The sequence below is a fragment of the Platalea leucorodia genome (genome assembly GCF_965183815.1).
Source record: "Platalea leucorodia genome assembly, chromosome: 1".
NCBI classification, from domain to species: domain Eukaryota; kingdom Metazoa; phylum Chordata; class Aves; order Pelecaniformes; family Threskiornithidae; genus Platalea; species Platalea leucorodia.
This window is the reverse complement of record NC_138823.1, coordinates 142,441,381-142,462,490: the sequence shown is the minus strand read 5'-3', so window position 1 is coordinate 142,462,490 and position 21,110 is coordinate 142,441,381. Positions and strand designations below refer to the sequence as shown.

At 37.6% G+C, this 21,110-nt stretch overlaps 1 protein-coding gene across 3 annotated transcripts in view; it reads left to right on the top strand.

The window, feature by feature from the left end:
- Positions 1 to 21,110, top strand: part of VPS50 (VPS50 subunit of EARP/GARPII complex) — a 100,165-nt gene that overhangs the window by 64,547 nt on the left and 14,508 nt on the right. For all 3 annotated transcript variants that reach the window (XM_082320356.1, XM_082320355.1, XM_082320354.1), the window contains 4 exons: positions 5,588 to 5,709; positions 9,615 to 9,695; positions 19,712 to 19,860; positions 20,953 to 21,049. In XM_082320356.1, coding sequence (XP_082176482.1) covers positions 5,588 to 5,709; positions 9,615 to 9,695; positions 19,712 to 19,860; positions 20,953 to 21,049 — 449 coding nt within the window. The remainder of the gene's footprint in view (positions 1 to 5,587; positions 5,710 to 9,614; positions 9,696 to 19,711; positions 19,861 to 20,952; positions 21,050 to 21,110) is intronic.

The window sequence follows — 21,110 nt, the reverse complement described above, 5'->3', positions numbered from 1 at the left end:
TCTTCCAGACAGCATCCCCAAGAGCATCAGAGACATTTCTTTTAACTATGGGTTAATGGCTTCCAAAACAAGAAACAACTAAGATACCACCATTTAGCCAGACTATCTGATTTATTAGTTTTTCTTCCCTTCTTGTCTCCCCTCTTGTCATTTGAATCATCCCTATAAAACATGAAGATAAGCATGTTGTTGCTGGGCAGATTTGGCTGAGCGTGACACTAGGTTGTAGGAGATCCAGGTTTGATCCAGTTCCCTGGATTATCTCCCTGCAGACAGGAATGCTGTGGAGCGTTGCCTATCTTTTACCAGCAGTCTCTGCTAATGCCATGTAGGGCTCCAGCTTGTCTTGCACTGTCTCAGATTATTGGCTAGGAAGATGCCATGGTACTTAACACTAATTTCAAGGAGTATATCTGAGATGGTTGTCTAGGATCCCTTCATTATCAATGGAGAACCGTACATAAGTCCAGAAGATGATTGAGTTTGTTGGCTGTCCTGGATGTCTTTGCCTGCATGTCATCGCATAGATATCTTAGCACTTTTCTTCTGGAGCTGCTTGCCCTCTGCACAGGAGATTGAGGCAACCAGTGTGGGCAAAGGGTCTAGCTTTTAGATAAAGCTGGACAAAGTGAATCGCATGTGCAAGACCAGTGCTGTGGAGCCTCAAATAATAAGCAAGGGCCTAATGTAGTACAGGGGACACTATAGATATGTCCCATCTACAGAAAGCCTGTACTCTGCAAAGTTCTGTTCCGTGAAAATAAGGCTCTGTTTTAAGAGACATTTGTTTTGGTAGCAGTAATGTGAGTACTTAAGCAGTTTTTGTCCCTGCTACATTTTGTCACTAATATTCCTGCCTCCTGTGCATTGCATCAGCATGACTTTTGGCAGATCTAGATCAGCTCCCTGACCTTAGTTAAAAGCAATTCATAAAGGAAACTAGGTTTAAAAAGGGAAGTCTGGAGTGAGATAAAGATGCGTGTGGTGGGTCGACCCTGGCTGCACACCAGGTGCCCACCAAAGCTGCTCTATCACTCCCCCTCCTCAACTGGACAGGGCAGAGAAAATATAACAAAAGGCTCATGGGTCAAGGTAAGGAGAGGCAAGATCACTCACCAATTACTGTCACAGGCAAAACAGACTTAACTTGGGGAAATTAGTTTAATTTATTACCAATCAGATCAGAGGAAGGTAATGAGAAATCAAACCAAATCTTAAAAACACCTTCTCCCCACCCCTCCCTTCTTCCCAGGCTCCACTTCACTCCCAATTTTCTCTACCTCCTCCCCACCAGCAGCACAGGGGGACGGGGAATGGAGGTTGCGGTCAGTTCATCACACGTTGTCTCTGCCGCTCCTTCCTCCTCAGGGGAGGACTCCTCACCCTCTTCCCCTGCTCCAGCGTGGGGTCCTGCCACAGGAGTCAGTCCTCCATGAACTTCTCCAACATGAGTCCTTTCCATGGGCTGCAGTTCTTCACGAACTGCTCCAGCATGGGTCCCTTCCATGGGGTGCAGATCTTCAGGAAGAGACTGCTCCAGTGTGGGTCCCCCATGGGGTCACAAGCCCTGCCAGCAAACCTGCTCCAGCATGGGCTCCTCTCTCCACGGTTCCACAGGTTCTGCCAGGAGCCTGCTCCAGCATGTCCTTCCCATGGGGTCACAGCCTCCTTCAGGCTTCCACCTGCTGCAGTGTGGGGTCCTCCATAGGCTGCAGGTGGCTATCTGCTCCAGTGTTAACCTCCATGGGCTGCAGGGGGACAGCCTGCCTCACCATGGTCTTCACCATGGGCTGCAGGAGAACCTCTGTTCCATTGCCTGGAGCACCTTCTCCCCTCCTTCTTCTCTGGCCTTGGTGTCTGTAGAGTTGTTCCTCTCACATGTTCTCACTCCTACCTCTGGCTGCAATTGCTGTTGCATATGTTTTTTTCTCCCTCTTCTTAAATACATTATCCCAGAGGCGCTACCGCCGTTGCTGATGGGCTCAGCCTTGGCCAGCGGCGGGTCTGTCTTGGAGCCGGCTGGCATGGGCTCTGTTGGACAGAGGGGAAGCTTCTAGCAGCTTCTCACAGAAGCCACCCCTGTAGGCCCCTCGCTACAAAACCTTGCCATGCAAACCCAATCAAGTAACAGAAATTGTTGCCTCACTTTTTAGGAAGGGATGTCATGCAAGTAGTAGTACTCACTGAATGGGTGTAACAGTGCTCTAACCCGTTTTGAACTATTTCTGTGTGCTGTATGCTTTGTATGGAGGCTAGGTAAATAAAACAAAATGTAGCTTAAACTACATAATGAGTTTCTATGTACAGCTGAAGTGAGAGCTGCTATAACTTCGTTTAATTTGAATTTCAGGTGAACGCTTCAATTTATCTGGTTTTCTCTCAAGTTTATAAGCCAGATTATTATTTCTCTGTTCCCAGTGTAAAGTGACCATTAGATTAATTTATAAGGTTAGTTTTTTCCTGTCAAGCCATTGCGTGTTGACTTAAAATGTAAAGGAAGAATGAACCTGTGTTAAATCTGTATGGAATATTTTGACCTAGGTTCTATACATCAACAAGAACAATTAATGACTATTCCATTATATATATTGCTTGGGTGATTTCTTATTTTAATATTATTCTGACTTACGAAATACCCATTAAACCGTTTCGTAGGTCGGGGGTTTTTTAATGCTTTTTTTTTGCCTCATTTTTGTTTCTGCTGTGAATGGTTTTTGGGAAGAAATTCTTAGGTTTTTTTTTTTTTTTGGTTTAAAACCCATTAACTTTTAAGAAAATAATAATGATGATGGCAAATCTCACAGCACAAGTCTTGTAGCTGAAGTAAGTGATTGGTCACATACCATAGAACCTCATGGGACTTAAAAAAAAAAAAAAAAAAAAGCAAACAAATTATAGGAGTCTTTCAAAATGATATAATTACAATGGGCTTTTCACTTTTTCCTTCAAAGTGGCATTTTAGCTCTTAATGTGTGTTGTAGGAAGCTGCATATTTGGAATTGTGAGGCTCTCTAGGAAATCATTTTACTAATGACCATAGATATACTACAATTCAAATACGTATTATTCAAGAGGTTGTGTATTTATTTACCTTTTTGGTGTTAGTGATAAGTTTTATATAGATTAGTCTGACAGAGAGTACTCTCTACCTACTGTTCTTAAGGACAAAAGAAGTGTTGGAAATAATACTTAGCAATAAAATAAATAAATAATAAAAATAAAATAAATAAAACATGGCAAACGTTCAGCAGTTTAGCTACTAATGGAGAGCCTCTAGAAAGTCAAGCTACTTTGAGCTGTTGAAACTCTAAGCGGCGTTTTCAAGTATTTCTGGAAGTTTCTAGCACAGCATGGGTTAGTGCTGTTTGGAAATGTTCCCATACAGCCTTTTCACCCAAACCAGGCGCTTTAGTGCAACTTGGTAACAATGTATAGAAGTTAAAAGTTGGCGTCCCAGAGAGCAACTAGGAGGAAATGTTCTTGGAACACTTGTTGTGTCGAGATGCTGAGTGATGTAGTAATAGAGAAATGTTCTTGGCATCAGAAGATTTTTATAGGGACAATACTTGGGCAGTGTACAGTGTATAGCCTTTGGAAAAGCATAAGATACTGCCTGAGAGATTACCTTGAATATTCATGCTAACTGCACAGATATTTGGAAATCAACTCTCCAGAATGTGCCACATCACTTTTCAATAGGGTATGGGTTGCAGGCAAGTTTAAAAATGTATTTATCACAGAGTAAGTGGAAAAAGTCAGCCTGTGGCAATACAGAATATTCAGATAGCACATATGGAGGTGACAGCTGCTTTGATTAGGGTACCATCCTTTCCCAAATATCTGAAAATTTCCACATTGGGCTGTGCTAGAATTAGCTGCATTTGGTTTTCCCTTTTGGAAGACACAGAATTTTTTAAGTTTGCTTTTCAGTTTGTTCATAATGCTGTAGATTAAAACATTGATAATTAGCCCAATTAACAATTGGGCTAAACAGCCAAATATTAAGTATTGCAACCTGTGTCAAATCTCCAAAAATAACAAAATGTATGCTTGCGTGTGTTAGCAAACTGGGACACAGATGCATAGTATTCAAGCAGGGAGTCTAAGCTGGACAGAAACCTGGAAAGTAGCAATGTCAGGTTATTGCTTGATTCTTACCATACTGCGATATCATCTTACCATGTATGTAGGTGTACCATGTATTTGTCAAATTAATGTTATCTTTCCTGACCTATACCAGTAGTTGCTTAAGAAAATTCAAATAACTCCTCCTGATACTAACAGCTAATTTTGTTTCTTTGTTACTCAGTTTCTCTGCATAAAACAACATTTTCTGTATCAATTAGTAAATTACTTTGCTGCGCACAGCATTAACTTGAAAAACAGTGTTGCTGACTATGGGAAAAAGAAATTATTTTAGCACCCTCGTGTAATTTTTTCCATCCTGTCACATCAAAACATGTCTGGAATGTGACAATTTGTTAAATGATCTGCTATATCCTACATGCTGGGTGGACTGCATTTGCGTTTTGGTTCAAAAATTGCTGTCTGTTACTATAATAACCCAAAGTTTACTATATATTCTTTATGTTTTTAAGATGCTAATAGGGCAAGCAGTATGTCAGTTTTGAGCTAGCCAGCATGAAATGTAAGGTATCTGCAATATTGAGGTTTTCGTTAAGTACACTTCTTGTATGACTCTCTAAAAAGAGCCATTCCCTGTGCTGAAAAACAAAATAACTAAAAACTGTAGGCCCTGTAAACTAGACCTGTAGTGAAAAATCTATTTCCGAGTCCAAATCTGCTGGTCGGTTTGACTCAGCTAACATATGGATGAAAGTCCTGAGGTTTTTATAAATTTTTAAAATTTTTATTTTCCCAAGTCAAATGTGCAACAACAGAGAACAGGAAGGAAGAGAAGGAATTAGTCTTCTCCCTGGATGTGCCAGGGTCCTGGTGTCCTCCTTTTCTGTCAGTCTGTCCCTCTAGAAATATCTCTACCACACATCTTAAAACTATTTGGGTTTCTTACCCAAGGATAAAAAGGAAGGAGAGCAGGAAATGCTATGTTGCTGATGTGAAACACATTATATATAGAGTTGTTGGATGAAATCCAATCTTGGGCATATCATCTTTATACTGTGCTTTTCATTGCTTGAAAAATATCCATATGTGCATATATAAACACACACTAATGCATAAAATCTTCAGTGGCTCTCTATATCATTTGCTGGAGACTACTTTAGGGGATTATTATTTTTTGGCTAAGTGAAGCTGAAACTTGTAGAGGATCCAGAAGGTTGTATATTTTGAATTTGGTACCAGAAAGCCAAGAATGGTTCAAGACATTTTGATATGGATTAACATCCACATTTGGAGAAGTCTTGGGGCATTTGTGGTGTCTTAGTCATCATATTTAACTTTGTATTTAAACATCCCAATCTCTAAAATATTACTAAGTTGTTCTTAATCAATATTTAAGGCTAAATAGTAAACTTTGTAAAGCCAGTTTCGAGTTTGTCAAGTTCAGTGCTGTCTTTGTAGCACTTATGCTGAGGAAACTGATCTTCTGTATTTCATTTTTAAGGGAAATACATGCAGATGATGAATATTCTGAAACCAATTGCATTTGATGTGATCCACTTCATGTCCCAGCTCTTCGATTACTATCTGTATGCAGTCTATACGTTTTTTGGCCGAAATGACACGGTAGGTAGAAATATTGTTCATTTCCAAGTATCACTGTACACACAGAATGAGAATACAGAAGAGATCTCTTTACTTAAAATACTCCCTAACATGTAATCCCCAGAAAAATCAGTGGCAACGGAATGGGTTTGAATGCAGGAGTATGAAAAGGCTGATTAGATCAGCAATATGGGGAATAAGCACTGAGAGTGTCATTATCACTGGGTCATGAATCCTATTATGTTTTGAATAGAATTTGTACTCTTTTTTTTCCAGCAGTATTTTGAAAGGGAGGAAAGGCAACGTGAAATACCTAAAAGTCATGTCAGAAAGTAGGGAGAGAAGGAACAGTCTGCAGAAGGAGGGTGGTGGTTTGGAGCCTAGAGAGTATGAGTTGATTTAATTTTCCTATATCTGTTTCTCTAAATTAGATAAGAATAGCAAAAGGAAGAGGAGAAGGGGGCCATGAAAGTTAAGTAGTAACTCAGGTTTAAGAGGTTTGAAATACACTTTTTCAGATCTAGTATTCTTCTGTCAAGCTAATTGCATTAATGAAAACAGGGGTTTTTTGAGTGATCTTGTAGTTGAAATAAATGCTTGTTGGCAATGTCTGTACATAACGTAGATCAACTTTCAGCAGAATTGTCTTAAAGCATTTATGAAAAGCTGCGTGTAAAAACAATTTTCTCTTCTCTTGGCCCCTAAATTACTCCACAAGTAATAATATCATGGGGTTCCAAATTCATCATCATCTGTTGGCAAATTGTAATGGATTTTCAGACTCAACATATGGTTCTAAATGATTTTGAGCTGTTCTCTTTGGCAGGACAAATGAATTTGCAATTTGTTTGTGTTTAGAAGATGCATGTTTTTTTGTTTCTCGCTTTTTGGTTTTTTTGTTAAGATAATTGATTTCCATTGGCTTCGTCAGCTGCTCTGGTATTCACATTACGTTGCATTTATTTTTTTGCACCTCCCATTTTGTGTTTTTAAAGCTCATACCGAGTTCTTCACTCTCTATTTCTAACAGAGAACAGCACAGTGCTAGGCAGGTAAAGATTATAGCAGATGGGTGGTAAAATTGTGATGTTTTTGTAGCGTGCCTAATTTTTGTTTTGACAGATGATTTTTCATGGGAAACATAATGCTTACAAAGGGTCTATGAATGTAATAAACCCTCTTGTAATGCTGCTTAAATGTCCTCACTCCCCATAGTGTTTAGAAACCTTTAGAAAGTAGAGATGGGTGATGGTATGTGATTTAGACCACTGAGAGTGTTCCTGTTTTATTTTTATTTACAAAATAGCATCAAATGGGATTCTTAAAAGTATGCTGGTAATGTAACTCCCTTAAGCGGTTGAAATTCCGTGTGAATATTGTGCTTATGTTGTATGTGTTGCGTTAGTACACACGTAAGGAGAGTAATGAATTGTACAGAATTCGTTGCCAGTTCAGTGAAAACCAAGGATTTAAAATATACGTGTTGAGTTCTATGTCCGGTCACGATGCTAAGTCACTGCTCTTTCCAGACCTCTTTAGAATGATTATCCTATGTAGTCAGTATTTGGCTTTCTTCACTGCCAAATGTTGCACACCATTGTAAGCAGAATTGCTCTTTCAAAACCTTTTTAATTTGTGGGATGCAAGTTAAGGCTGCCTTTCCTCCTTATCTCAAATTATGGAGCAACCTAACATGAAATCAAAAGGAATTGCCTATATTTAATGTTTACTCACTAAAGTGTAAGACATTCATGAACATGCCACAGAATAGTCTTCCTTAGCAGATTAATTTGAGGCGAGTTTTAATTTTTTTGACAAGACCTAATAATTTGTAAAACAATGGCCATTCTTATGGAAAACACTTTTTTTTAACTCTGAAAGGTTATGTAGAATTGGTGATGAGTAAAATTATTCTGTAAATTGTCTTAATGTTCTGCTTACTACATCATCAATTTGTGGCATGTAAATATCTACCACTTTGCATATAGCAATAGCAAAAACTTCCATGAAGCAAAGCAGTTATACTGATGAGTGACATGTTCTGCGTGAAGTCATGAAGTTCTGTCCTTGCAGAACCCCCCTTTTTTGTTTGCTTTCGGTTGTTTTTTTTTTTTTTTTTTCTTCTTCGTTTTTTGGGGGGGTTTCGTCCCATACATATGGATGCACAATTCTGACTTTAGGCTGTAACTGGTTGCCTGATAAATCTGGAGTTCTTGATATGTAGTGTTTTATAGAAATTTAAGTTTGTTTTTACATCCCTTTTCATTCAGATAGGTTTCAAATGTGAAATTGCCATTTTTTAGAGCAAAATATATCATTATAGAATAAGTAAGTGAAAGTTAGTGATAGCTATTGAAAGTTAGTAATTGAAAAGCAGAAAGAGAAAGAATTAGTGGCAGATTGTGTGATGTGTAGTTTTGATGGTGCAGGTGCAAATTTCTTAACATGAAATTTAATGGCTGAAACTTGTAAATACATTTTTTTAAATTTTTTTTTTTTTTTTTTTTCTTCCTTTAAGCAGGGTGTTTTTTCTGTTCTTACCTTAACAGGGAAAATAGCCTGTTTTGAATTTGCAGTCCTTATGGCCATGTCTTGAAAAACTACTATATGATGCTAAGGAAGAAAAAAAAGAGAATTAAGGGTGTGTTTCTTAAAGGGGAAAAGTTATTTTCTTTTTCACTCATATACCTGCAAAATCAAAGGCAGTTCCGAACTGATATTTCTACAGTAACAATGTGAAGAAAAATACAAATTATTTTTATAGAAAAGCTTACTTCAACTGCAGAAAAACAAAGGCGTAAGCACTTCTTTTTGTCAAACATGGACACTAGGACAGTGATTTGTCTCCTAGATCAGGTTCTAAATTTCAGCAGAGTGTACTTCCAGTGGGAATTCAGCTCAGATGTAAATTTTGATTGAATATATAGGAGGATTGGGACAGATGGATGTCATAAGTCAGAAATGTTAGATACAGTAAATGGAGACCTAAATTATACCTTTTTGTATTTAAAAGGAGCAGATGGGATGACATGAACACTTCCTTCCCTCATTTAGTGCGTTGAAGGGATGTCTAATAGTACAGTGCTCTAAATGTTGTTCAGTAAATTGCCTTTTGGTGCGAATCACATACCAGAACTGTATTCAAATACTTCCAGATTCTTGATATAAATGTGTGTTTCTTAGCTGTCTCATTTCCACTTCCTTTGTTGTGTTAGTTTGTTCTTTGGTTTTTTTAATTGGAAGTAGAAGAGAAGTAGTTACATGAATTATGCATGTCGAATCAGACCCTCAGCTGGTATAATTCATTGCATTTACCAGGAAATCAGTGTAGGTATATTGATTTGTCCCAGCTGAACATCTGCCCCATAATACTTCTGAGCCATGAACATGAAGATGGCACATTTCTCAGGTAGATCTTTATAAGCATTAAGTAATAATGACTGTTTTATAAACATCAATGGGTATAATTTTACATATGCAAGTTAGGTATTTAATAAGGAATTACAAGAAATTTTACAGCTGGTGAGAGCAGTCAAGACCATTTGGCTTGGGTGTGGTGTGCATGCAGGTCTCAGTGGGGGCATCGTGGTGCACCATTCTGGGCTCATCACCCACATGAGAAAATCTGGAGTCCTGCACCCAAATGCAGTATTATAACAATAAAGGATACTGGTTGTTTATTGGTATGAATGGGGCGCTGTCATCTTCATGAAAGGTACTCGGGTCATTTTTCACTCCAGTGCAGTGTTGAGTGCTGTGACCTCTGTTGATTTTCTTTACATTTTGTATGCTTGTGATTATGTGCTAAAAATTTAATGTAAGTAAATTGTAGCTAGTGTTTACAAACTAAAGTTTTGCTGTATCATTATAAAGTTTAAACCAATGGGTTTTCCTTTCCCAACTTAAATAGAATGTATTTCTTTCAGTTCGAATCAACGGGACTGGGCCTCAGTAGCAGCAGATTACGCACCACACTGAACAGAATCCAGGAGAGTCTGATTGATCTGGTAAGTACCTGGATTTTGTTAATGCTCAGTGGAGTAGAGGTCTGTGTAGGAAATTTAGGAACTGTATTTCATCGTGGCTTTCTAATTTTTGCCTCTCTTCATATTCAGTGTCTGTAATGACAAAGTCTTAGATTCATGGTGTACCATGATGTAGATACCATTATTGTATGAAATCACTTGCTTCTGATATACAACAAAACTAGTTTAATAGATTTTGCTAGATATAACAACAAAATTATGTATTTAAATCTTATAATGTATTATGGTTCATTTAATAAAAAGAGACATTCCAGTATTATCCTTATTAACTGAGACATTTTATATAAAAAAAAACCCGCACAATAGGTGACTCATTTTTCTTCAGTAAAAGAACAGCAAAACAGTAAGCCCTCCTGAAGATCATTCACCTTACAAAATAATAGTAGTAGTACACGAAGTCCTTAGTTAAGTCATTTCTGAATTGTCGGGAACTTTCCCTGATGTATTTTATAGATTATATCCCATCGGCCACTTCATGAGTTATTTTCAAAATGTGAAAAGTAAGTATGGTGCTTATGTCGTTCGGGTACGAGATTACTGTCCTTCATATCACATTACAAAGGGTAAACAGGAGACTTCAGGTAGATTTTGTGGATTCAACTGAGCAGCAGAGTTAAGAAGAAAAAGAAATATAAAGAAATATTGCTAAGAACTATGCAAAAATGGAAATTTGTAGGGTTTTTTTCCCACCTAAATGTAAAACCCTTGAAACATTATGAAGACATTTCTTAAGAGTATCATAAATGGCTTGGATAGTAATTAATACCATGGATGCTGCAGGAAGGATTTATTTTTTAAGGCTTCTTCCTTAGAAAGAAGTGGAAGACAGATGCTCTACTATGACTTTCACAAGGATTTGGCACTCCGCAGAATTGTACTTTATGCCTTTTTAATTCCTTGAAGTATTATATAAAATCCTAAACTGTTCTTTCAGAGAAGCTTCTTAAAAGGGTTTTGGGGCCATTTCTTACAGAGCCAGTAGAGGGAGCATAAGATAACTAATAACCGCAGGCCTCTCTAAAACAGAAAAAGGCTAGTCATATTCGTATTCATCTCAAAGGCAATGTGTTCAAAAAGAAAAATTAATTCTAGGAAGATCTTGCAAACGAATCAGTTAAAGATTATGGAAAAATGGCAAGTTATGGAATTAATTTTTTAAACTTACTCTGTAGTCACAGTTCCTGACAGTGCTTTACAGTCTTGAATTTTTTTTTTAATCGGTGAAAATAATTTTTAAAAAATCATTTCTAGGAGTAAATTGGAAAAATAACGGGACTTATTTTTCTTCCTCAGTCATTTAACAGTGCTGTTACAGATAACGTTGGCATCAATTGAAATTAATAGCTATGTTCCAGGTAGGATTTTAAAGGAGGAAATAATCCTAGCTAACTACTATTAACTTGAAGGCATTCCATGAGGTTTATTAATATCTTATGAACTTATGCTGGTCTTATGTTATAAATGGAAATTTTTCACTTTGATTCATGAGGAAGAAAAAGTCTTCTGGGTATTTTTATTGTTTGCTTATTTTTAAGAGTTTATGAAAGTTGAGATTAATCTTTATTGTGTCATAAAATGAGTATTTCTCATGATTGTATGGACTGTTCTGGACTCCTCTCAAGATTCTCCTCTTATTTTAGATTATTGTAAATTGCTTTCTGAAAATACTCATGTTTGTGTTGCAGGGTTCAGTCCCATGGCCTGTTGGGAATTTTGGTTTTTTGTATTGTCTTCTGTTCGTGGTAACTTTATTAAGGACTATCATTTCTGTCGCATTTCAGTTCCTGAGGGCAGCATCTTTCAATATTTTATTTTGATAAAGGTAGTCTGTATCTGATAGGTCTGAATCTGTGGCCAAGGCTCTGCCAGAATTGCATGTAGATCGGAATAGTTCCTCTAATCTGTCAGTGCCTGTGAAGGTTGAGCTCTGTGATCTATGTCAAGACCCTTTAGTAATTTAGACTGGATCATTCCTAGCTTTCCTCTTGGACTTTGTCCATTACTTTTTTGAGATACCAAGTGGATGAAGGCCTATTTATTCTATATTTATTGTCAGGAGAAAGAGGAATAGTTGGAGGGTTTAGAGGCAGCTCCAGCTCCTCCAGCTTTTTGTAGACTTTCTGTAGTTCCTGTTTGGGACTGAATTAGTGCACTCTAATTTACATCTGATACCTTTTAGGGTACTACTTTTATTATTCTGCTGAATTTTAAGCTTCCTTTTTGAAGGAGAAAGCAAAGTGGAAGGGGCAAAGTAAAGCAAAGCTGCTCTAACGTACTTTCTCGCATCTTTGTAGCATCTTCTGTATGAAGATTGGAGGCATTCCCAATAGGACATTACGGAGCTGCTCTAAGTTTATACTTCCCTATTATTACAGTGCAAGAAGTGTGTGCTCTTTTAATATATACTGTACTTAGAGTATACTCGCCATACTTGAGAGAGTACGATCCTGGTTTTGAATTGGACCACCGAGAGACAGAGAGTTGGGTTTCTGACTCACGGCCACTGAGCAAAAAAGGCTGCAGCAATTTAAAGCGCTTCCTCTCCTCTTCCCTGCATCCCTCCTCATGCATCACATACCCCCCGCTTCTGCTGGAGGGTCCTTGTCCCCTCTAAGCAGTACTCGGCTATAGCTGAATCCCTTCTCCTCTGTTTTGTAATCTAATACTTCATAGTAAAGCCAACTGTACTTTATAAACTGCAGCAAGTCCACCTGCAGTTTAGATTAATGTTTTAGGCTGTGAACAGGAAATAACTGAGATACGAACGTGTGTTCGGTCGTGTTAACTTCACCACAGGGCAATAACATGACACCTCAGCTGTGATACATATTATTGCATGTCCGTATGCTGCTCCTGCACCGATATAATAATAAACATTGTAGTAAACAAAAAAAGGCAAACAATAACCACCAAACCTCACCACTTCAGTTGGAAGTAAAAGTGCCCCTCCTCCTCATATTTATTATTATACAAAAACATGTTTGTAATTTGGATGTTTTTTAGTTTGGATGTTTTGTATGATGTAATCAAAATGACAATGATGAAGGGACTTAAAACTCTTTACAAGATGGAGCAAGCATGTTCTTTAGGTGCTACTGCTTTAAATATGCTTCCTATTTAAAACTGTTATACCAATAATGAAGTTTTGTCCAGCTATGGCTTTTAATCTCTGCACTACTAATATTGATACTGGTTTAAGTATGGTCTGAAATTTCTTTTCATCTAGAAATGAAGTAGGTTTAGTTACAAAATAAATAAAAGGGGCCTACCGATAAGCAAAACTGTCTTTATTTGCTTTCTTATAGTAAGTTATGTGGAAGTGTGCTGGGAGCTTACAGTGATTGAGTAACCAGTTTTCTGTGTCTGAGCTACTTGTCTTTGCCTTAAGGAAATACTTGTCGCCTAACTCAAAAGTATAAAAAATATAAGCACTTTGAGTATTTTTTTTAAAGTAGATTAGGGTGCAGTTTCATTTCTGAGAGGTAAGAGAACAATATGACTTTCAAAAATTTGTTTGGCTACGTTGTACTGAACTTCATACGTGTATCTTAACTTCATATTCAGGCCTTTCCACAGCTAGCACAAAATAGCTTCAGTACAGAGTTCTGCTGTGCAGCATCTTCAGAGCTAATAATTTGGATCCTCCAGAAATAGCACTCTACAAGCTGTGTTTCATTCATACCAGCAGGATGTATTAAAGGGACACACGCAGAAGGAGCAGAGTGAAAGGGAGAGGAAGAAGTGCTATTGTTTCAGCCTCGCTTATAATGCTAAGGTGTGGTTTTGATTAGGTCAAGCACGTCAAAATGAGTGCCTGTTTCTGAGCTGCGTACGTCTCCTCACTGACAGTTCCCCTGAGTGGGATATGTAGAGATATCTACACACGTTCGGCCCTTGTGTTTGTCATTTCTAACAGGAATGTGTTTTTTGCAATAGTAATGATGTTCATATTAGTCCACTCAGACCAGTAAGCCCCCCAGGCAGGCATCAATCAGATGGATGTGAACTACGATAACTGGGGATTCGGAAGGGAAATTTCAACTTCTGATTCCTTGCTTTATCTGTCTCTAAGCAGCTTCCTTATCTTCACAGAATGTAACTTAGTCATGGTACTGCCATTACCTAGATGTTGTTTGTGAATGTCCTGTGTATGCAAATAGCTGCCTTGAGTGATACTGCTGCTTCCAAAAGTGAGATTTTTGGGGCAAAAAACCATGGAATACTCATAAATATTTCATTGCAAACTGGCTTGCTCAGGTGAAACTGAGATTTAGAATGAAGTTTGTTAGAGTTACTGTGCCTTACAGCAGTAGAAAATAAATCACTGTGGTAAAGTATATAAGCATTGCAATGCAATGTATAGAAGAGTAGATGCAAGGAATCACTGGTATAAAGAAGTATTGGTTAACATATTTTAGATTTTGTCTCTAGCTTTTGGGCTCTTTCCCCATAAAGTATATATCTTTTGGCAGTGACAGTAGGTTAGAGATTGATGGTGCAGAGATGGAAAATGTAGATTTTTCAGCTGTACAAATAAGATAAGGAATAATGGGAGGAACAATTTTTTTCTTCATGCCTGACTTTCCAATCCATTTTGGCTTTGACCCTTTGATGCTGTGGAATGGTACAGTTCAGTTACACTAGTCCCAGTTCTGGAAACAAACCAGTTTTACTTAAAATGTCACAGCACAGTCCTGCATTATTTAGCATGGAAATGTACCCTGTTACGTCCTGGTTTGGCATATCGATGGCAAGCTCTGGAGAGTCCGGGCTGTGGAATTTGTTACTTGACATGGCAGTGCCTAGCACAGGATGCTGCTCCTAAAAGACATAGCTAAGCTCCTCGCTGAAATGGTAGCTGTGAGCTGTGATTCTTGATGAGGTTTTGTTTGGCCAAAGATAATTTCTGCAACTTTAATAATCCTTGCTTGGTCTTCCGCTCCTTCAAAGAAAAAAAAAAGCCTGAAGAAAAAAAAAAAAGAAAGAAAAGACAATTCATAGGTTCTTTTCTTCCTCTCTTTGAAAAGATTTGTACAACATACATAATGACAATGTTTAAGGTGTTGTGTGAATTGCTTGTCAAGGGAAGAGAACTCGGTGTATACAAAAGAGAGTTCTGACATGACAAGCACTTTGAAAATATGCTAGGACTTCTGCAGCTGTTTTGCTTCCTTACATTATTCATTTAGAGCTCTTTATACAACTTTTTTTTGGTGGTTTTTTTTTTTTTTTGGACTGTGTTACCCAAGTAGACTGGAATGATTTACTGAAGTTTTCTAGCTTATTTCTTGGAATAAATTTTCTGGGGTTTGGCAATTGCTTTGTCTCTTTTGAGCAGTCACTGAGCCATCTCATTTTAGTCACTGCAGAGACTTCTTGCTGGGCACCCAAAACTTGGGCTGATTCCTAGTCCCAGAGGAGTGCAGGTGTCCACAGGGTCGCAGCTGAGCACCTAGGAGCTGGCAGCAGCTCCTTCTGAAAGTCTTTCTTTGGATAAGAAAAATGTCGCAGTAAAAATGCGTGCGACCGGACCAGACTGGCTTACATGTTTTTGTAAGGTAGTGGTTCTGGTTCCCAAGGGTGAGGCAGTGGGCGTGCTTTTCTGCAGACGCTCATTTGATACTTATTTTTTAACGTATAGCTAATGACTCATTTTCTCAGTTGTCTATCAGCACATAGTGATTCCTAATAGAGGGGTTGTTGCATTAGGTTAGACAAGATAGTAAATAAACTTGCTAACTTTTGGTAATTTTTTATGCAAAAAGTCTGCCATTTAACTTTGAACACTAAGAAATAAATGAAATGCAAAGATCCCAGAAGTTTCTACGCAAATTTTATTGAAGTCCGTTACTGAAGTCAGTGGGACTGACGCAGCTGAGGCTTGGGACATGCTTGTTTTGTGACAAAAAGCACAGAGGAGCCACGCTCTTGAAGTCGGAAACCTCATGCCTACCACAAGGCAACGCTGATCAGCTCAGCCCTGGGGTCGGCGCGAAGTGCGTGCATTCCAAGTGTTGGCAAGCTTGGGGATCCCTTGCATGGCACTTCATAATGCTGTAAAGGTATCGCTTGCCTGCAAAGGATTGTAAATAAATAGAAAATCAATAGCATGGTTTCTCAAGATGGTTTGTTGTTTAGTTTTTAATGACCTGCTCTCTTCAAGTGTGTTGAGTGGTGATCATTGTAGTAGCTTGTATTGTTTACATTTGATTTAGTTTCCTAAGGGCTGAGTCAAGATTACCTGCTTTGTAAGCTTTGTGCCCCTCAGCAAGAAAATACTAATCTTTCAACTTAAAATGTAGTAGGAGTATTGAAAAGTACCATTTTTAAACCTTAACACATTTACATCATATTCAAAAAGCACTGTTACCCTTGAATGCAATGTGCTTTTACAATTGGCTTTACCTGTTATTTTCAGCATCAAGTTTCAAGAACTATTCGAATGTATAAGTGAGGCAACGAGAATTGAGAAAGTGAGTGAGACAGTGAGAGTAAGTGAGACAGTGAGCCACAGAGCTAGGGGAAGGAGTATCAGTGGTAAAGATTTAAGCATCTTTGTTTCTCACTTACTTAAGAAACCAAAGAGAATTGGTTGGTGGGCTGTGGGTTTGGTTTTTTAATCATGTGTAAATGTTTCAAAGCTTCTCATTTTTTGTTTTGGTTTGTTTGTTTGTTTGTTTTTTAAGAATAACATGAAGTGAAAAAGAAAAAAAGAATGCAGATTAAGAGTGGATTTTGATAGATAATCAATGGTCTCTTTGGCTCAGTTAATATTTTTAAAGAATTGACCATTATGCCTAGATGATTAGATGTTATTGCCTGTGTGCACTATACTTGTGGATGTGCTAGGCAGGTATCTTCAGAGCTGCCTGAAAGAGTTTACATGAGTTTTAGCAAATATCCAGGCCCTTTGCCTTGCTTATCCATTCTGATAGACTCAGCAGAATGCAAACTTCATGGTATTGTGAAATGTCTGGCCAGTTTAACTGCAAATTTATCTGGCTGAATGTGAACACAGAAAGAAAATCCATTTTTCAAATAACATAGTGGTGTGGCTAGCCTTTATAATCTTTCCCATGCTCAGTGCATCTGTATCTGGTAGCATTTACCATAAGCTTCTTTTAGAAGTTTTCTCTTTTGCTCATTGATCTATTTCTGAGAAATCTTTTAGCACTACAAATGATGTGTTGATGGTATTGCTCAGTCAGCAGTCTTTGTTTTTAATGTCAGAATTTCTGTGGGGATCCTTCAAGGCTCCCTGCTTTATCTGCTTTCTGCTTCTGTAACCTATTACCAATTTTTTTTTAAGAAGTCTGAAGATACTTTCCTCACTCTCTGTAGTGAGAACTCCACTTTCCCGGTCTGCACTTGGCTCCGTCTGCTGTAGCCCATGTTTATGTGTGTGTTTGACATCTTTGGGAGACGCAGAACTGAAAGAGCCTTCCTGAATTAGCAAATCCAGCTCCCTGTTGTTGCCTTAGGCTGTCACATCACCGGAGCTAACTGTCAACTAAAATCTAAGACAGTTAAAGTGGAACTTGTGATCTTTTTGTCCCTCCACACCTTAAACCATATTTAAGAGCTTGGACACTATTATCCTCCTGGTTGTCTTATATTCTTAATGTCTCTTTTGGCTTGGCTTTCATCCAAACAGTAAACATATTCTGGTGCAGCTTTGTCTATAGCAACAAAGTTTTGATCTTTCTGCTCATTCTGGATCACTTAAATTCTCACCAAGTCCTTACACATTTTGACATAATCAATCTCTGCCTATCCTGCCTTTAATTGTTGCAATATAACCGCAATGGGTCTGTCAGGTATTTTACTACCAGAATAACCTCCCTGTTGTTTTTCCCTTTTTCACCTGATCATCTGTGCAGTGCCCTTTCTCTTGGCTTTTCAGGATCTACAATGCATATTCTTCTTGTCTCAATCCTGATATTTAGAATGAGTTAGACCACCACTTAATTCCATCAGTTTTTTTCTAGTGCTCACTGCTCGCCTTTTCCTCTTAGGCAAAACTCTCTGAAAAACATGTGCACAGCAATTATTCTATTTTGTGTCACTCCTCACAGTTGTTCTCTGCTGTGAAGCCTAGAAGAAACTCCAGGTGACTGTTGTGGTCAGCTTGAGTCTATTTTTCTTCCTCCTACTCCTGATTCTTTAGTGACTTCACTGTAATTTCCTCTCAATTTATTTCCGTCTCCAATTGGGGGGGAAAAAAAAACCAAACTGCAAAGTTGCTTTGTTTTTTATCAAGTTTTTGGCTTCATCTTTGTCTAGTTTTACAGCAATCTGAGAATGATGCTGATTTGTTTTTTGAGACCAACCATAAATGTCATATTTAAGCATTGTTGTTGTCATATTGGTTGTGTGTTCATATGTTGTTTTACAGCAGACATGTTGTGCACCTGATCTTGCTTTTGAAGAAATTATTTTTACCACTACTTGTCACTGTGTTACTGCTCAAATTTATTTTCATTCCATACAAACAGGCTGATATGCTGCCGCACCTGTCTGGCGACAGAGTTTCTATCCCAGGGTCCTGGAAGGCTCTTACTTAAGAAATCAGTGCCATATTATGCCTACCTTCTTTATCTGTTCTGGGTTTTATACCACCTTTGCTTTGTAGCATTTCTGATATTTTTATAGCCTGTGTGTAAGCCGTAAACATGGTATGAGTAATTAATGTAAAGCCGTTTATGTTTTCATGTTCTGATGTGGTTTTGGCAAACAGCTAAGCTTCAGAGGATGTCCATTTATATACCTGCTTAGACTAATATGATAGCTCTGGGAATTTCTTCCTTCTGTGAGTCCTCTTCTAGCTGGAGCTTGTACTTACATTCCTCAGATGTAGAGTACTTACATTCCTCAAATGTGGAGGTGCAGTTTTTTGGTTCTTTTTTTCGTTCTCTTTTGGTTCTTTTTTGGTTCTTTTTGTTTACCCTCACCACCCACCCCGGGTTTTTTTACAAATTTGCGTTTGGTTTTTGTTTTTTTTTTTTTTTTTTTTTTTTTTTTTCATTTTTCTTTCTATTTTTTGAATTCTTTCTATTTTTCATTGTTTGCATCTTGTGTGTGTGTGTGTGTGCTTTTTCCATTTTTGGGGGGTATTTTTCATATTTTCTTTTACTTTTTTTAGTTTGTTTTCTTTTCTTTTTTCCTTTTTCCCTTTTCCCAGTTTTTCCTTTTTTGTTTTTTCCCCTTTTTCAATTTTTTCCTTGTTTCTTTTTTTTTGCATTTGTTTCTTTTTTTTTGCATTTGTTTCTTTTTTTTTGCATTTGTTTCTTTTTTTTTTGCATTTGTTTCTTTTTTTTTTGCATTTGTTTCTTTTTTCTTTTTCTGTTTTTTTTCCCTTGTTTTTTTGTTTGTTTGCTTTCTTTTTTAAATTTTGCAACAGGGCACTGGTGTAACCTGTTTCTTATTACAAATTCTTTTCCTGTGATGTGAATATTTCCTTGCTTTCTACAATCAAGATGTCTGCAGGACAGAACTTTTCATGGAATGATAACTTGTTTAAAAACATCATTTGTATTTTACCTAAGTTAGCCGCAGCTCACATAAGCAGTAAAGGCCATGCATAAGTAATATTCCCTTGATTTGTCTCCTTATTTGGTTGCTGTCAGATTGAAGATACTATCTCCAAGGGTGAGAATTCAGTCTCCCAGTAGATGGTTGGGCTAAAGCCTGTATGGGCATTAAGGTGTAGTAAGAAGTCTGTTCTCTGCCTTTTTTTTTTCCCTGAGATAGATATTGATCTACGTGATGTGATTTTTTTTTTTTTTTTTTTTTCCACCTGCTTGAACACCACACTGTTCAAATGGAAAACTCTATGGTTGTGTTTTGATTCAGACTTGATTTATATTACACCTTAGAATTGGAAACATTCCTTCATCTTATCTGTCATCTGAAACTGCTCAGCTGGAGCCATTCTTGCTGTTTTTGTGGGATTTCAATTGTTAAATTCTTTGTTTTAGGAGGTCTCTGCAGATCCCACAGGAACTCTCACAGCTGCTGAAGAGAGGAAGGAGAAGGTGCCAAGCCCGCATCTCAGTCATCTCGTAGTTTTGACATCTGGCAATTCACTGTATGGTTTGGCAGAGAGAGTGGTGGCCACGGAATCACTGTAAGTTATTTACTGTACTCTACGTTTTGTGGTCACTAGAAGCTATGGATTGTTTAAGAGATTGTGATTCCAAGCCAAAACCTTCTTGAGAGGTCAAAAATTCCTACCTCTTAATGTGATTTTAAATATGAGTGATAGAGGTAGTTTCTTAATTAAAAGTAGTGGGGTCTAACCATCTCGTCTAACCACCTGCAAGCACAAGCAATGAAATGTTACTGCAGCTGGTCCAGTAATTTGTGACAGTACAAGACCAAATCTAACAGGAAAAAAGTTTAATTTTAAAGAGGCTGATGGGAGTATTTAATCTGTATGGTTCATTTAAACCTTATATTAAGTACTCAAATGTTGATGGCTGAGACTCAAAACTGCTTAGTTCATGTTGGTTTGGCTTGGATTGCAGTGTTCTTTGCAGTGGGTGGAAGTTTACCTGTGAAGAAGAGATGATAATAAGGAAGTAATGCAAAACTTAGAGTGTTTTTTATTTGGTCAGAATAATAGTACGAGTCAGATAGGAATTATTTCCCCCCCCCCACACAAGATGACACTTAAAGATTAGAAGTTAATTTTAAAATGCATTTTAAAAACGTATCTTCAAAGGAGCTTATTTTCTTTTGCATTCATTTATGTTTGGTTAGAAATGTATTTCTTTGTTATATTATTAACAAATCCTACCCCTGAGAAGATTCACTAGTATGTAATTAGGAATGTTATTTTGGAATTCTGACATGGATTTATTAATGTTAATGTTGACTGCAGTATGGAAATTACGTGACACTTGTCCACCGACTTTACTAGACTTTGAATCAGACTTTTGCAGTGTATCCTGAGTAAAATAGAAATATGAATTGTTGATATTCAATCCTTAGTCTCTTTAATCAAGCATTTTCTTGTTTACAATCATATTTTAAAATTGCCAGAATTGAGAATACTTGTTGATATGCTGGCATGAAACTGATACGGTTTTTCTCAGGACTAAATTTTCCAAGGTTACGTACCGTTACTGCCAAATATGTCCAACTGTAGACTAAAAGTTGTACAGAGACATGCCAAATGTTGCATTCAGTTCACAGTAATTTTTCTTTGCTTTCAAAGGGTATTTTTGGCTGAGCAGTTTGAGTTTCTTCAGCCTCATCTTGATGCAGTGATGCCAGCTGCCAAGAAGCCTTTTCTTCAGCAGTTCTATTCTCAGGTCAGAATTGTGTAATTCATAGCTGATTCTTAAACAAAAGATTTGAAACTTGTACAATATG